Here is an 18,551-nt window from a genome sequence, read left to right on the forward strand (position 1 = left end):
GTAACGAACAGACATTATGCATCGATTTATTTCTTCTTAGATCTGATTAATTTAACTTTATCACCCCGTAACGAACAGACATTATGCATCGATCAATTTTATCATAGATTGGATTAATTCAACTTTATCACCCCGTAACGAACAGACATTATGCATCGATTAATTTTTTCTTAGATCGGATTAATTTAACTTTATCACCCTGTAACGAACAGACATTATGCATCGATTTATTTCTTCTTAGATCTGATTAATTTAACTTTATCACCCCGTAACGAACAGACATTATGCATCGATCAATTTTATCATAGATTGGATTAATTCAACTTTATCACCCCGTAACGAACAGACATTATGCATCGATCAATTTTTTCTTAGAGCGGATTAATTTAACTTTATCACCCCGTAACGAAACAGACATTATACATCGATTTATTTCTTCTTAGATCGGATTGACTTACCTTAGTTTTACCTTACCTTATCACCCCGTAACGAACAGACATTATGCATCGATTAATGTTATTTTAGATCGGATTAATTCAACTTTATCACCCCGTAACGAACAGACATTGTGCATCGATTTTTATTTTTCTTAGATCGGATTAATTCAACTTTATCACCCTGTAACGAACAGACATTATGAATCGATTAATTTTTTCTTAGAGCGGATTAATTTAACTTTATCACCCCGTAACGAACAGACATTATACATCGATTTATTTCTTCTTAGATGGGATTGACTTACCTTAGTTTTACCTTACCTTATCACCCCGTAACGAACAGACATTATGCATCGATTTAATTTTTCTTAGAGCAGAATAATTCAACTTCATCGCTCCGTCGCTTCAATAAAGTCACAACCAGACGAGTTCATCCTTCATTCATTTATTGAATCAATCGAAACAACTGAGGTCTTGTGAGAAGGCATGTGGCCAGCGGTGAAACTCTCCCCGAAAAAATACCTAAAACAAATGAGTTCAGTATCAGACGCACACAAGGAAATACTGTCGTTGACATCTCGACACACGCTTCTTTCTGAGAGTGAGATCCGTACAATCGTGAGACTCATCAGTCAATTTGGCGCATCTTTGGGGGCCTAGCTTACAAATAGATGTTGAGCCTCCACCTGTAGGGGGCGACGTCTGGCAAACATCACATGAATAAATAACAGAAAGAAAAATATGGAACCCCCCCCCCTCACCTCTGCCGGACATGCTAAGTTCATGGACTAAACTGTGGCACCGACATGTGTTGGATCACCAGGTGCACTTTGATTCAAATATATAAATAAAAAGCTTTTCACCCCAAAAAAAACAATAGAAATCATGATGAATATCAGAGAAGCAAACACACAATCACACACACAGTCACACACACACACACACACACAGAGTGATGATGGACAGCTGTCGCTCTGATGCCGAGTCACTGTTCGGTCTCAGGATACGATCCTCCTGTCAAGTATCCGTTCGTTCCGTGGGGTTTGTTGGTCCCGTTGGTGCTGCTGCTGCTGTGATGCTTCTGATTGGCCGCAGGACTCTCGTCCTCGTCCGAGCTGGACTCGATGTCACTGCGGTCGTCCTTGGACACCTGAGGCGTGGAAGCAGAAGTTGGTACTGGTTTGTTTTTGTTGAATAATTGAATCAATAATCCGTTAATGAAAAGGTTTAATATGTTTTTATTGGATAATTAAGTTCAATAATTTGTTTATTAAAAGGTTGAATTCGTTTTTGTTGAATAATTAAATTCAATAATTTGTTTATTAAAAGGTTGAATTGGTTTTATTGAATAATTGAATCAATAATTTGTTTTTTTAAAGGTTTAACATGTTTTTATTGGACAATTAAATTCAATCATTTGTTTATTAAAAGGTTTAACATGTTTTTATTGGATAATTAATTCAATAATTTGTTTATTAAAAGGTTGAATTTGTTTTTATTGAATAATTGACTCAATAATTTGTTTATTAAAAGGTTGAATTTGTTTTTATTGGATAATTAAATTCAATAATTTGTTTATTAAAAAGGTTAAAAATGTTTTTATTGAATAATTAAATTCAATAATTTCTTAATTAAAAGGTTGAATATGTTTTTATTGAATGATTAAATCAAATAATTTGTTAATTAAAAGGTTGAATTTGTTTTTATTAAATAATTATATTCAATAATTTGTTTATTAAAAGGTTGAATTGGTTTCATTGAATAATTGAATCAATAATTTGTTTTTTTAAAGGTTTAACATGTTTTTATTGGTCAATTAAATTCAATCATTTGTTTATTAAAAGGTTTAACATGTTTTTATTGGATAATTAATTCAATAATTTGTTTATTAAAAGGTTGAATTTGTTTTTGTTGAATAATTAAATTCAATCATTTATATATAAAAAGGTTCAACTGTTATTTTCTTTCTTAAAAATGAAAAAATCGTTGATAGTTTGATATTCTAAATCCTATAATTCATTAAAAAAGTTTAGTTAGTATTTAGAAAATGTATTTAATTAAGTATAATAATGTTGGTATTATTGTGACCACCGAACAATATTAAAAGGCTACAATTTAAAAATGATTGAATTTGAAAAATGTACTTTCAAACTCTATTTGTTAAAAAAGGCATTCATTTTGTCAATACATGTTTATTTTATTCAATAAAAAAAAGAAAAAAGAAAAGTGTAGAATGTCAATAGAAAACCTTGTTTTAAAAGCTAAGAAAAGAGCTAATGACATTATTTAAAAGGTTAAAAGATTAAAGAGAACATGAGGAATAAATGAATGGAGACAAAGAACGTGTTGTGCTGTTAAAAAACTTCTTGTGTTAGTTAGTCCTTGTATTCTAAATAAACTCAACAATTCCATCTTCTAGATGCAAACAAGCATAAAACATCAACAGATACTTACATGTAAAGGATTCCATTTCCCCACCTTGTGGTTTGACGTTAGCAAAGAGAATGGAAAGGAAAAGTCAGGTGTTAGTTTTGAAGACGAACAAATGACGTACAGAAGAAACTATATTAAAGACAGGTCTGATAAGAATACACATTATTAAGGGTTAGTAACATCCAACTGTATCAGATCAGAACGCATGCAAATCTACGTCTGCTAGGACTGACCTTTCCTTTGGAGATGGCCTGCCACGCCGTCTTGACGATGAGGTACGACCAGAAGGAGTGCAGCAGCTGTAGCAGGAGCAGCAGCAGGTTGAAGACCCACCAGGAGGGGAACGGACCCACGATCTCCCAACTCTCGAACAGGGTTGTGTTTAGAATCCTGCAGCGAAAACAAGGTCAAGGTGAAAACTCAAAAACACCAGGAACCTCATGTACCAGTAGAATCTTCAACTAAATACGTCTTTTCTCAGTTTTTTTTCAGTATTGATACGTATAGACTTTGACATATAGGTGGCTCAGCACGTTTTTTGTGCGTATTACCCCTGGTTAAACAATAATGAGGATCATTATATACTCATGTCTTTTTTTATCTATTGTGGTTTTTAATTCATGATGTCATGGTTGTGTAGTTGACACATTGTCACCGTCAAGTACTTGCCATTTAGCAACATTATTTTTTTTGCCATTGTTGATTAAGGTTTTAGAAAATAATTGATTACACGTAAATATCACAATAGTTTTTCTGTATTGATATTCAACAGCACTGTAAGTAAGAAAGTAATTAAGTAATTTTTATTTGTATAGCGCTTTTCCAGACCAGGGTCACAAAGCGCTTAAACAATCAAAACAATATTCAATAAAGTATATATTTTAAAGATCAAGATAAAACTGATAACGTATTGATACTTATGATTAAAACAGATTAAAATGGTTTTATATTTAACAGTTGAAGTGTGTTTACATTTTTATTAAATTTTTTATTAAATATTGATGCTGTTTGATAGTGTTTGTGTTACACTTCCAGCTGCTATGGATGGATGTTTTGGATTCTACTATAGAGAGTAAAACATGTTATTGGGTTCAATATAGGAGTGTCTTGGAAAATATTGTTACGCTTAAATATTGCAATTTTATTTTTCACGATACCCTATTAATATTCAATAAAAAATGTATTTATTTATTTTGTCTTTCAAATCTTATTTTGTTTTATAGTTAATAGTTCCTTTACGGTTAAGTATGTATAAAATAAAATTATCATTATGTTTAATTACAACATGCAAATATTCACAGCATTTGTTAAGTTTTCTGTTGTAATTAAACTTCCGACCGCTAGATGGCAGCAGTCATTTCTCGTTCTTCTCAGGTAAAGGAACAATAAACTCCTGCGAGATCACAGCGGTGACTGAGGACGAGAGGATACAGTCGACTCCAGCAGATTTTAAAGCTGGTATTTGAACATATTATGGTTTCAAAACAAATAAAAGCAGTTACGACTTCGTCAAGAGTCATGTGGTCTGTAAATACTACAACAACAGAGTCAAGTACTCGACAATACTACAAATATATCCTTGTTACTACAGTTTCACAGTAAATATCTTTGCCAACTTCATATGTGTCAAGATGCACGTGCAGATTGTTTTCCATTACACAACATTGCATTCGTAACATATTAATTTCCATGTTCTTATTTAAGATACTTCCTCAGATCATCTATGAATAATTATTTTCTCTCACAATGTTCAGTAGATGTAGGTCAACATCTCGACGTTATTTCGTCACTGTAATTATAACTTCGTCCTCAGAGGCAAAAGAAAATTACAGTTGAGCGTCTCTTTGATTCGACCGTTGATCTATTTCAAAACTGCAAATCAAATTTAATTAAAGAGTCTCAACTTATCATTTCATTAAAAGAATTAACAATCCATCCGTTCGAGGGATCCCGACACCGCTGCCATGGCAACAGCCAGGCCTTGTGATGACAACTTTATAACTGATGTGGTCACAATCCCAACTTAGCAATCATCTGGTTGTGGTGAAGGTCGGTTTGATGAACATTTGTCATCATCAAACACATTTGCAGTTTGGATCTGAAGATCTCAGGATGGATCACAGTTTTGTTTTTTCTCCTCAGAGAATCGATCTGATGAGTGGAACGTCTTCTGTTTCAAACTCATCTTTTGTTAATGTTTCTTGAAGCAAGTTCACGTGTTCTGACCGTTGTATCGACGGATCAGAACCCTGTGGTGATCTGGATCCAGCTTCAGACGGTTGTGGTCTTTTCCTACAGAGGAGCATCTGTATCCATGGCAACCACAACTTAGCAACGATACTCTCTGACTGCAATACAACTGAATTTTTCACTTATATATTGAGTTTTTTAATTCGACATTGAATTGTTAATAGAAATGTTGTCTTTGTTTTAAGCTTTGAATTATTATATTTTAATTAAATGAATTCAATAATGTATAAATCGCAAGTTTGAACTTTCTTTCTTTAATTGACACATAGTTTGAATTTAGAAAAACACATTTATTAATTATTTGAATAAGAATATCAAACTTTATGTAAATAAAGATTCATTTTGAATATTTTATCTTAAAAAATGTTTATTTACTGTAGATATATATATATATATAAACAGTATATATATATATATATATACATATAAATGTATACTATATATATATATATACTTTATATGTCTATATACAGTGTATATATATAAATGTATACTATATATATAGTATTTATATATACTGTATATATGTTTATATATATATATATATATATATTTATATATATATAGATATATATATATATCTATATATATATATTTATATATATATAGATATATATATATATCAATGCTTCAAAAGACAAAACAAAGGTTCAATAAAAATGTCAACATTTACATGTTTTCAATGTTAAATATTCTGATGACTCTGATACTTCTACAGGTCCCAGAAGGTAAAGGACTTGAGAAGAAACAACAACTCACCACACAGGATAGACTCCGAGCCGTGAACTGATGAACAGCATGGCAAACATTGCAAACAGGAGGTTGCACAGAATCTGGCATTTGGCATAATTGGCCATCTTGGCCGCCTGAGGAGGAAGGAAGACAAGATGGAGGACAAAACGTGTTTAACTGGGAAGAAGATAAACTGGGCGTGAGATAATCACGACATCGATATCTTTCTCACAATCTTTGACCAAAGTGCTGCAGCCGCCGGATTCTGGTTTGATAGTTAAACATCATTCTCATCATTTACAGTAACATTCAAGTCCTCGTTTATCAACTTAACCAGGGTCACTAAGGTTTGAGCTTCCATTCAAGATTTTACTTCTTTTTTTTACTTCACTGTACTTCAAAGTTCTTTAAGAAATTTGATTTTCAGAATTAGTCGTACGATGAGTTCGAACAGTAATCTAGAATAAAATAATTGTATTTTTATTAAATGTTCAGTTAAAAAGACGAAGTGCGTCAGTGATGACAATCAGGAATAATTCAAGACTTTTTCAACATTTCAAATTAAATGTTAGACAAACATGACAAAGTAAAAATATTAAAAAATAAAGTTTAGGGAAAATTTTTAACTGAATCTTTATGTTAAAAAAACAACACTTTTTTTCTGGAATTTGGAAAAGTTGATTTATTTTTTACAAATAAATAAATGTTACCACATATCTTGACAATTGAAAAATCTTCCTTATGATGTTTTAAAGTCAAGAGAAAAAAAATGTCCTGATCAGATTTATTTTTTAGAAAACTCAAATAGACTTGGACTATATTTAGCAATAACTGTTATATTTAAATGAAATCTGAAACTCTTAAATAAAATCTGAATTTGATTTCATTTTTGATTAAAATATGATTTTTACCTAATGTTTCTGAAAAACATAAGAAAAAAGTCTTAATTAGGTTTAAACTTGACTTATAACCCCCATTAAGCTTATATTAACTTTACTTTTTGAATGCGTAGTGGATTTTTTTACCTTATAGTTTCTGGAGAGTAAAAAACTCTTAGTAAGCATTATTTTTAGACAATTCAAATAGACCTACACTATATTTCAGATGATTAAAACTGTAAAAGCACAACTTTTTAGTTGTATTTCCGTACAGTTAGTTCTTCTGAAATTAACATTTTTTACTGTAATGAGAGAAAAGAAAAGTTTATCATCATTATTCTTAGAAATAGACCTACATCATATTGAATAACAAGTGGAAGTAAGTAAGTAAGTAATTTATATTTATATAGCGCTTTTCCAGACTGGGGTTACAAAACAATCAAAACAATACTCAATAAAATATATACTTAAAAGGTCAAGATAACATCGAGAAACAACAAAGGAGTTATTTTACTTCGATCTTGTTTTGATTCGTTCAGGACCAGCTCCTCACCTCTATGAGCACGTCGGCGGCGTCGTGAAGACACATGACCAGCGTTCCCACGCGCGCCATGTTGTTGACGTAGGAGAAGGTGATGAGCGAGATGGCTGCCACGTGGTGCAGGAGCATGATCAGGAAATCCTGCAGGAGATGTTACAGATGCAAAATGATCATTTTTGTGGCGTGTTGAAAAATCAGATGAAAAAAAGATTTAAACACGTATTTTTATCTACAATTTGCTTTGTTTTCTCCCCTAAAATACTGTATATCATGTGTAATCAGGATTTGTTTCCTTATTATAAAAAAATAATTAATAATTCAATCCGGGAAAAGTCGATTTAAAAATGTAACATTTTCGAAGCTACAAAAAATGCAAGTATCCGCCCACTTGTGAGGTATCATATACAACCAATGGGAGGGAGTTGGCCCCCTGCTGGTGATGGGGCTGCATTGCATTGACCTTAAACCGCTTTCATGTTTACATATTGAACGCAGATGAGCCGCTTCAAAAGTCAAATTCTATTTGTGTAAATTTGCGTTGAGAGTTTATAATATGTGCTACAATAATAACCCTGTTTATGTGGTGCTATGAATTTGACTAGTGTACAAAAATAAGACGTATATATTCTTCAGATTTTATTCTTATTTAAGAATAAAGTAATGAAAGTGTCTTGGTTAATTAAAGAGTATTACGTGTGAGAAAAACACAGTGAATTCACACACTTTATTATATTATTTTAAAATATTAATAATAGTAATTATTATATTTATTCTTGAACATACTTTATTATATTTGATTTAAACCTGCACACACTTTATAACACTATATTTATTTTTTGCACACACTTTATTGTATTATATGTATACCTGAATACACTTTATTGTATTATATCTTACAATTATATCTTATATATTTTAATTAATTAATTTATCTTTGTCATTTTATTCTTACATTTTCACAAGATTGCATTTTTGTATATTACATTTTGTTTTATATGGCAATTCCTTTTTGATCCTGGCATTTAATTAGGTTATTATTAATTCATTTATTACCACTTTATTGTTATTTTTTTGTTATTGGATTTATTGTGAAAATGCGTTTGATAGAGTATGATAAATTGAGCTAATGCAAGATTAAATAAATCAAAATTAATCTATCCATCCATCCGTTTGATAATTGTGTGTTCAGAATTCTGAAAATTGAAAGACAAAATTTGGAGATGAAAGTCTATGTAATGTTGATTCAATTCTTTAAAAAAAAGTGTGATTAAATGAATAACGTGGTAAAATCTGTTCAAAGTTTCTGCTTGAGCGAGCAGCACTTGACAAACCTTTCAAAAGTCTCCCCCAAAAAGTAACCAGTGACAGTGGGCTAACAAGAGAGTAGATAAGAGGGAGTTGAAGTGATGCATGACAGAATGAAAGCGAAGGGCGAGAGTGTGCGGGAGAAGGACATACTGGAACTTGGCAGGGATGCAGAGGATCTCCTCAATGTAGTGCGGTGCATGAAACAACTGAAAGGAGAAACAAAAACAGACAACATGCCAACAATCAACAAAGAGATGACAGAGTGGAGCGCCGCGGCGTGAGACTGTGGGATGGAGACGAGGGTGGTTTTTTTTTTTGGTTTTTTTTCGACACCATGACGACATGCAGCTACTCGACAGTGAAGCCATTCGGAGAGCCAACCAAAAGATGGAAGTGAAGTTTGTTTGGCGCCTGAATCGTGGGAAGCAAATTCTCATAATATATTTGTTTATTATTATTCTTAACGCGTCCTGACGAAGGACGGTATTTTAAACAAACCGTGTCACGCGTGATCAAGGATGCTTCATGATGTTATGCTAGTGTGACCTTCTGACCTTCCGCCTGATGTCTGTGAACTGGGAGAAGAGCATGGACAGGTAGAAGGAGAGCTCCACTATGTAGTAGTAATGGACGTCCACGGTGAGAGGCTGCGGGGGGGAGAGAGAAAACCAGACTTTAATATTTGACATGCAAATAACTGCTGTTCCAACAACGCTTCATGAAAATAATTAGAAGTTCACACCTGGTTGGGGTAGTTGTACCAGCACTCTTTTGTGTTCCACAGCCACGAAGTCTGCCGCAGAAGAAAAAGACACTTGTGAGTCAGAACATCGATGTCGGTTACGCAACCGAATTTGGGAAAAAAGCTTCAACAAAATCTTATTGAAAGTCTCAAAAAGTTATGACAGTTCATGTTTTTTTAAAACTACTGGACAACCTTCTTTATCAGAACCCTACCTTTTTTAGAAAACGCACTCCATAGGTAAAGATGTACAAGTAGAACGTAAACCTCCACCTGAAAATGACAAACGGATCAGTGACAATTAAATAATAACTCATATTAAATAAAATGGGTGTAAGAAAATATCAATATACTTTATTGATATGCAATAGCACTGAATTGTATTTTTTTTTACATTTTATTTTAATTATAAATTATTTTATGGTTTATATTTCAAGCGTTTGTGTACAGAGAAAATCATTTGATGTTTTATTTTACAATCAAAACTCGAATATTCACACGTTTATTATTCATTTGTGTACTGCAATTACACCTCTGGCCACTAGTTGGCGGAACATTCGTCATTTCCTCCGTGACAAAGTAACAACAAAACCGTCAAAATGTCAACAATGAGTGACAAAAGAAAGGACACATCAGGCTCCAGCAGCTTTTGTTTGTACTCTTTTTGTCTTTAAAACAAAGTTAACAATTAATAAATAAATACTAATAAATCTATCCATCTATCTATACATTTATTAGAAATATCTACCAGCTCTTACTAGAAGACTCAAAATATATTTGAACTTTAATGTGCAACAATAACAAATTATTTTAAAATTGTGTATTTCAGCGATTTTTTTTTAAAACATTTTTTAAAGTCAAGTCAAATTCCTTCCAAATTTCATGTGTCAAACTTATGGTCGAGGGGCAAATCCCGGGCCGCTAACTTATATGAGCCACAAGAAATTTAAATGCAGATAGAAATAGAAAAACAAATTGTAATGAGACAATGTTGATATTATAACCCACTGACAAAGGGGTTTTGATTCATCAATTTAATCCTAAAAAAGGAAAGACAATATATAGATGGATGGGATTTCAATGAAAGTGGACGAGTTAAGGAGATGAACCAGATTGACTTTTTTTTGTGAAAAAATAACAGTTTTTATGGAAAATTGATAAACATTTTAGGTAAAATATACTGTAAATCCCAAACATAAAAACATGTTAAAGAAGTTGGTCCTGGAGTGTGACACGTGCGTTCTTAACCTTCTTAAATCTAAACGCAAATCTGATATACAACTAAAATTGAATCATGTTTTCTTTGTCCCGTTAGTAACATTTTCTAAAATTATTTTTATTTTATTTTGACAGAACAGTAAACGCTGAGTTAATAATGACTTTAAATGCAGAAAATTAACATTTGATTTGACTTGATCTGAGAGCAGAGAGATGCGCCGTCTTAATGACCACAAAGATGCAAAACGTACTCGACACACAAATAATCCACACGAATGAAAGAAAAACAAGAGGATAAAACACATGGATCATCAAACCAAATTAGCCCAACTGGACTTCATGCAACCACGTGAAGACGGTTGCATGGCAACTGCCTTATCGTCAAGATGAAATCGAACCAAAGTGATCGTGAATCTACATAAGTGTGACTCACGTCCACTGATCTGGCATCGATTCATCATCTCAGGCAAGATGTCGGCCGAGATGAAACAGTGATCAACACAGCAGATCACAGGGAATCGACAATTACGGCCGATGATTAAACTTATTCATCATTCAATACGTCTCATTAGACGGCCGGCGTCTCTAACCAGCTGACGAATCTGCGTCGACAGATTGTTGACACAGCGCCGTCGCAGATGGACGATTGAACCGAGGAGTATCTTTCATTACCGTCGGATGTTAAATCAACTTTTGCCACCGACGTAAAATTCCACCTCATCACAGCTCAGAGCAGTTATTCTGAGCACCAGCTGCCACTTGGTTTTCATCGTGAATTCATAAAAACACTTGAGGAGTTTGTTACCAAACAGCATTTAAAACAAGATGATAATGAGCCTCAAGATTTAAAAAGAGGATGTTTGGGAAAAACTTTTTTTCTGAAACACATTAATTTATAACAGCATTTCTGTTGTCATTGTCAGCCTCAGATATATTGGCAAGAATCAGGCATTACAATTACGAACCACGATACATGGGCAACAATACGATATATTGTGATACTGTAGGAACAAGGATATATTTGTAATATATGTTGTTGCAGAATTTACAGACCACATGATGCTTGACGAAGTCGTAACTGCTTTCATTTGTTTTGAAAACCAAAATATGTCCAAACATCAACTTTAAAAGCTGCTGGAGTCGACTGTATCCTCTAGTCCTCAGCAGGGCTGAAAAATCAAGTGCATTTGGGACATAATTGCAATTTTTAGAAATGCAATTTTCCTATTGCAAATGTTGCAATTTCATTTAATTTCATGTTGATTTGACATTCTATAGATATTTTTTTACACACTTTTTTAGCAATGATATTATTGATATTATGTTTGTTTACAACTGTAATTGAACTCACTAAATAAACCTTCTCCACTCATTTCAATCCATGATTTATTTGCCTTCATCTTACCAATGGATTTTATCACTTTATCTTAACAATCCCAAAGTCATGCATTTTATATATAGGAATATATATGTAGGAATTATTGATCGTATTATAGAAGAAACCCATGAAAAGAAGACAATCGCAATATTGTTGAAAATAATCACAATTAGATTATTCCAAATAATCCTTACTGTTGTCGTCGCCGGAATCTCACAGAAATGTAATTGTTCTTGTAGCCGTGGACGATGTAATGACTGTTGCCATCTTGTGGCCGGAAGTTTAATTGCTACACAAGAATGAACAAATTGCTAATATTTTGCGATTGACGTGCGTAAAAGAGAAAATAAAATTATTTTATTTTATACAGACTTTATTGAAATATAAAAATAACAATATAAATATGATGCGGTTGAATGTAAACAAACAAAAAGAAATATAGCGATAATTAAAAGTCTCCATATTGGTCTTTCACCACTAGTGATACATCGTAATCTTGTCTTTTGACCGTCTCAGTATTATCTCTAACAACTTCGTGCCTCCTCATGGTGGACCCGTGGAGACCCTGGAGTCTGACGTAACTCAACACAATAATTACCGTCTCTCAAGCAAGAAACCACAAAACTCTCATGGAGAACATCAAGTCAAATTAAAGCTTCTCTGAATGAACTCCATCATCATCGGCTGTCAGAGCCTCCACTCCTCAAACATCTTACATCACTCAGACCCACTAAATCCTAGTCATGGCTGCTTCAGGAAATTGTTTTCTTGAAAGATTCATTCAGGTTTTTAAAACTGCCCACAGCAGGAACATTTGAAAATCACCAGGAGCAGAATAAATACTTGAGTCTGAGTCACATACCTTTTGTGTTTTAGTCAATGAAAACAAAACAAAACAGCAGGTCCAACATCCTGGTGTCGGGCGAGACTAGCCATGAGTCTGCAGCAGCAGCTGTGCATGAGAGCTCCACTAGCAGACTTCCACTTCCAACCCCGCTGGGCCGACAATAGCTTTTGGGAGAAATCAAAGACTCGCAGCCCGAACCAAGTCTGACGTTGATTTACTCGCTTTTTTTTTTTTCGCACAACAAGATACTCAACGAATCTTATTATCACAGCCGGAGATGCGAACGGAGATCCAGCGGTCCAATGGGACGGCTCCAAACAAGGGGCCCTGGGCGGATTTTTTAGTTTTTTTTTAATCTGAGGATTCTGGCGTCACCAACTGCCTGATCGAGTCGGCCGGTGTCGGACACGAGTCGGCTCTGACGGCCACGCTCGTCCCCCCGAAGCGTCACACACTGCTGAGTAACTCGTATCTCCCTGACGGCCGACACCACAGATCAGATCTGTTACAGCCTCAGAGGGGCTTCGTCGCGCCGGGACGTGCACTAATAAGTGGCTTAACACAAGCATCAGATTTTTTTCAGGAATTTCCTCCACCAAGTGCCCGAAAGGCCAAAACACCACGGCTGGAATCATCTCGGTGAAATGAGATAAACGAAGTCTTGAGGGTTCGTCTACTCCTCTGGTCTGATGAAGTGCACTGCAATCTCTAATCTCCAACTGCTGATTGACTTTCACTGCTGTCTGCTCATCCTTCCCCAATGTCAATCCCTCCCTGCTCGTTTTTTTTTTTTTTTTTTTGCTTCTTGAAGCAGAATACATCTTCCCCCAACTTGCCCTGGATCTACTTTCTATGACAGCGTTTGTTAAAATCAACACAACTGCATGAAGATCCATGTACTTCATGTCTTGTTTATTCGTTTTCACTCCATAAATTAAATATAATCAGTGAAATAAACCAGGGTTTCTGAGCCAGACAGCCTCGAATCATTGCTGGAATATATCAACACGTTTATTTTTGATTCATAGTCTACTAGAGGGTTAAAAATAGTCATTAAAATGTGTTTAATTTAGGGTTGTAAGATAATGTCGGTACATTAAATATCGCAATTTATTTTCTCCATGATACTTTCATTATTATAATATTTATTTATAAGATTATTAATTAGGAACTACATTTTTTTTAAGTTACAAATATAGAAAATATTCACGTCCTTTGTCCATTTTTGTATTGCAATGAAACCTCTGACGGCAGCAGTCATTACATCCTTTGCAACTAAAGAAACTCCCGAGATCCCGATGATGACTGAGGACGAGAGGATACAGTCGAATCCAGGAACTTTTAAAGCTGATGTTTGGACATATTTTGGTTTCAAAACAAAAGCAGTTACAACTTCCTCAAGAGTCATGTGGTCTGTAAATACTACACCAGAGTCAAGTACTCAACAATACTACAAATATATCCTTGTTACTATAGTATCACAAAATATTGTATTGTTGCACCTTGATACCTATGGTATCACCAGATTCTTACAGTTCACAATCCCTACTAAAGAGTAAAAAATAATACATTTAATTGTGTATAATTCATGTCAAACTCACATGCTTTCACAAAATCGTGCCAAAGTGCTCGGCTTCTCCTGGTTGCGTCGTTGTCGGAACCAGCGCTGGATGGTTCGCACATCCCAGTCCAGCTGCTTAGACAATCCCTCAAGACGCTTCTCATCCGGGTGCTGTGATAAAAAAACAAAAACATCAAGCAAGTTTAGATTCAGCTATGAAATCTGGATATTCCCAGCCTCACCTTGGTGATCGCGGTGAACACCTTCTCCAGGATGGCGTTGGGCTGCGCTTTCTGAGGCCCGCTGGCTTGTATCTTCAAACCCATGGCACATGGTCGAGCAATGAATCTGCAGTTTAAAGATCAAGAGATGACGTGTGATGATTTGTACCCGCATGGAAATAAATAAAAAAAACAACACCTGCGTTGACCCACTTTCACACATATTTGAGTGCTACCATTCCCACGCGAAATACTAGTGACTCAGACGGATGAGTCAGAAGCTCATTATGGGAAAAATTTGGGGTTTAAACTCTTGACGCTGTGCACAAAAAGAGTATGACGAGCTTTCCATAGCAAAGATGGATGATAGTTTCGTCAATGTTTTCATGATAGCAACAAGAATATTCAATCAAAGTTTTGTTGGCTATTAATAAAAAACTTAAACTTAAACTAATGTGTATGACATTAAAGGTGATAACCTTTGTTTACACCAGATACCTGGAGTGGTTACGGATCTTGTTTATCTAGTTTTTCCCTCCCAAAGCGGTTCAGCACTGAAGGTAAACAAACTCCTAGGAGCTAACAGTTAGCATCACTAGCACTACAAGAGAACAAAAAAAACAACAGATGAAAGTACGAGTCTTTTTTACGGTGGTTTCACAAAGCATTGTTTACAAATTTAATTGGTTCTGAGGTTCGACTAGCAACTAGCAATATAGCCAAACTTGAGGCGAATAATCATGTTTAAATAAGGATTTTCTTATTTTTGTCAGGCTATTCTACGGCTTGATCCAGTGGTCTCTGACAACTGAAATAAAATGATTTAATTTCTATTATGTTGATTATTACTGTCTAAAATGTGCGTATTTTAATGAAAAAGCCAGGATTTTTCACCAATAGCCATAATAGCGTAATGTGATCCTTGATGCATCAAGTTTTACTTCAAAGATAAGTTGTGAAGAAGAATAAAACACCAACCCTATTATACACCATTCCGATGTATTTTAAAAGACATTTAACATTCGATTTTTCATGGTTGTAACATTTTATTTTTGCCCTTTTTATCTGAATGCCTGTCTGATCAAATAAAAAATAAAAAAAATAAAAAAATAGAGATTAAATGTAAACGAAATTCAAGATTTGAGAAATAACACGAAAAGAGTTACATGAATGAAGGTCAATAGTGTGTTTGCAATCTAAGGCATTGTTTGTGAACTGAAGCTACTGTATATTTTAATGTCAACAATGTATTTATGACTGTATTGACATCCTAAAGAGATTCAGAGTAGAGCTTAAGAGTATAGATGCATTATATTTGATTCAGAACTTTTGGCCATTGGTGTGCAATTATATTTCCTCAAAATATAATGGAATTGAAAAAAGAAAATAACAACAACAACAACGCTCTTAAGATCAAAATATGATAAACCTATGATATATTTATAAACATAAACTGATATAAAATGACTGAAATAAAAATAAGATCACAATATTTTCTCAAATTACTATCACAAACAACAATAAAGAAAACCATTCCTAATAAAAAGAAGACAATATGAACGTTAAAAACAAATCATAAATACAAAATCAAACAGTTATAAATCTCTCTGTTCTACACTGTTCTACTCTGACCTCCAAAGGGCCAGATGTGGCCCCTGGGTCTGCTCTAGACCATGGAGAAGATATGCAACATCCTTTAAATGCCTACATTCAAAAAATCACAATGAATGAATATCTGACTCTTTGATCTACTTGTGTAGTTTTTGAAAAAGATTAATACTTATGTAAGAGAAAGCTTTAAAGAGAGAGCAGGCCTGGTCAGAAGAGGCTCCTGATCCCCTCATGACGAGAGAGGATGGAGGGACATGAAGGGGGTTTTATGTGGAGGGACAGGATGATGGTGGGACAGGTAGCTGCTGGATGCAGACAGGCCTACAGGAGGATGGGGATGCGAGAGCTACTAGCCAGACAAGATGCCATTGTTCCGGGCTGGTTGCTGGTGCTGGTGGGTCCTGCTGCATCCTCTACACAACAACAAACAAAACAACCCGGCATGTGCCGCGGGAAAAACCACGCACCTCTCGAAGACCAGTCGTATCATGAAGATGCAGAAGGCTAGAGGACACGCCAGATACAGGTCCTCCGCCTGCGGGAACGTCGCCTCGTCCGTGTTCTTCAAGTCAGCCCAGGTGACGTTGTGCGGGAGCCAGAACCGCTCGTTCCAGAACCACGCCAAAATGCCGGCCATCTCTCTTGTCCGGTGACCACACACGCGGCGTCAGAAGAGGAGGTCTCGCGGGGGAGAGAAAGAGAGGAACCGGCGGCTGCTGGTGATAACAACAGTCGCTGCTTCTCGGTGTCGTCGGTGTTGGGGAAGTGGAGCAGCGGAGCCGCGCTGTGATTGGTGCGCTGGCGCGTCACGCAGAGACGCACGCGTACACCAGGATGTTTCCTCAAAAACAAACGTTATTATTATTATTTTTTCTTATCTATCCTTTCTTCATTTTTAACACTACATTCATTTTTAAAGCCATTTTCCTGTTTCCTGATACAGTCCAGTATGTATTTTAAATCGCTGAAATTATATAAACATTTTTAAATGTTTATATATATTTTTGCATTTTAAATGTTTTCTATTTAAGTGCAGATTTATTAATATATAAAAATAGGTTGTTATTATTTTCAATCGATTCCTTTTACATTATTTTTACACTTGGTTAATAGCGTCATCTAGTGTCCTTTTGTGGTGTTGACTCTGCAGACTTGACCTTGATACATATGGAGGTAGAATTGTTTATTTATTATTTAATTTTAAAAAAAGTTACCTTAATCTGAAAGTATGTTTTAAATAAAAGTAAAAGAAAATCTAATACAAAATTTTTTTTTTAAAGTTACGTCAATTCAACTAAATATTTTCAATTTAAAAAAGTTACTTTGGTAAAGCTAATTATTTTCAAACTGTTAGACCTGGTCTTTTTTTTTTCAAGTCACTTTTTTTTTATTGAATAGTAAAGGAACAGATCTACCTCCATAGATACAAAAGTATGTCGATTGTTATTAATATTAAATATCAATGCTGGTCAAAAGCAAATTATGCTTTTATTAATGAGATCAGTTATTAATCAATTATAAAGTGAATTTAAAAAATTTTGCATGCTGAAAAAACAAAGTCAATAAATTAAAGTATTTTTTTTTTTTATGAATACATATTATACAGCAATGTTTAAAATAAAAGCATAATGTTCTTATAATTTCAATTTCAACCAAAAAAAAGTTTGAACAAATGGAATTTAGGTTTTAATCATTTCTTATTATTTTTCAATACTTTTTAATAAATAATTCTAATAAGATTTACTTCTTATATGTTCTTTTTTTTTATGTCTGTGTCTGTGTATGTTTTGTTTGTTTGATTCCAGCAGTGTACAGATGCAAAGCAGAATTTAATTGCATAGCCCTCTCAACAATGTTATACTTAAAAGAGTATAAAAATAGTATATGACTACAAAGAGAATCTGTTCTAGTATATTCAATGTAATGAAATCTAAACAAAGACATGGTAGACAAAGACATAACATAGTCCTACTTGGAATTTGGGAAACAAAAAAATAAAAAAAAGTCTGAAGTCCTGACCTCACCACCACGAGGCTCCCTCCTGTCACATTGCAACGCAGAACTACCCATCAATTGTCAGATAATGTCCCTGTTGGACGGCCCTTCCAAGGAAAAAAAGGGGGATTTGTAGCATAATGACAAACCAACATGTAAATGAAGCTAAGCTACCTAAATTAAATATGAAATAGCAACATATATATATATATATATATATATATATATATATATATATATATAGTATAGAAATATATATATATATATATATATATATATATATATATATATATATATATATATATATATATATATATATATATTTAAAAGGTTCACTACAGGGGTGTCCTAATTTTTTTCAGGAACTAAAACTAAATCTCAATAAGATAGTTTTGTTTA

The 18,551-nt window shown here is 34.0% G+C and overlaps 1 protein-coding gene across 1 annotated transcript; it reads right to left on the reverse strand.

Moving 5' to 3' along the window:
• Positions 1–866: 866 nt before the first annotated feature.
• Positions 867–16,890, reverse strand: cers6 (ceramide synthase 6). Its single transcript, XM_087804450.1, has 11 exons — positions 16,625–16,890; positions 14,568–14,673; positions 14,366–14,496; positions 9,537–9,594; positions 9,322–9,372; positions 9,134–9,226; positions 7,284–7,412; positions 5,880–5,986; positions 3,104–3,260; positions 2,892–2,915; positions 867–1,587 (listed from the first exon to the last, which is right to left on the reverse strand). Exons 1-11 carry the CDS (start codon positions 16,792–16,794, stop codon positions 1,423–1,425), a joined length of 1,191 nt encoding a protein of 396 aa, XP_087660576.1. The 5' UTR covers positions 16,795–16,890; the 3' UTR covers positions 867–1,422.
• Between the last annotated feature and the right edge of the window lie 1,661 nt (positions 16,891–18,551).

This window comes from Callionymus lyra, chromosome 12 (assembly GCF_982586985.1).
Source record: "Callionymus lyra chromosome 12, fCalLyr1.hap1.1, whole genome shotgun sequence".
Classification (NCBI taxonomy): Eukaryota; Metazoa; Chordata; class Actinopteri; order Syngnathiformes; family Callionymidae; genus Callionymus; species Callionymus lyra.

What these genes read in the sequence shown, in the direction of transcription:
- cers6 (XM_087804450.1), bottom strand. Translation starts at nt 16,794, where the DNA reads ATGGCCGGCATTTTGGCGTGGTTCTGGAACGAGCGGTTCTGGCTCCCG. An exon ending in GCACGATTTTGTGAAAGCAT is followed by an intron (nt 9,595 to 14,365) that starts GTGAGTTTGACA and finishes TGTCATTTTCAG; the next exon opens with GTGGAGGTTTACGTTCTACT. An exon ending in AGGCCATCTCCAAAGGAAAG is followed by an intron (nt 2,916 to 3,103) that starts GTCAGTCCTAGC and finishes TCAAACCACAAG; the next exon opens with GTGGGGAAATGGAATCCTTT.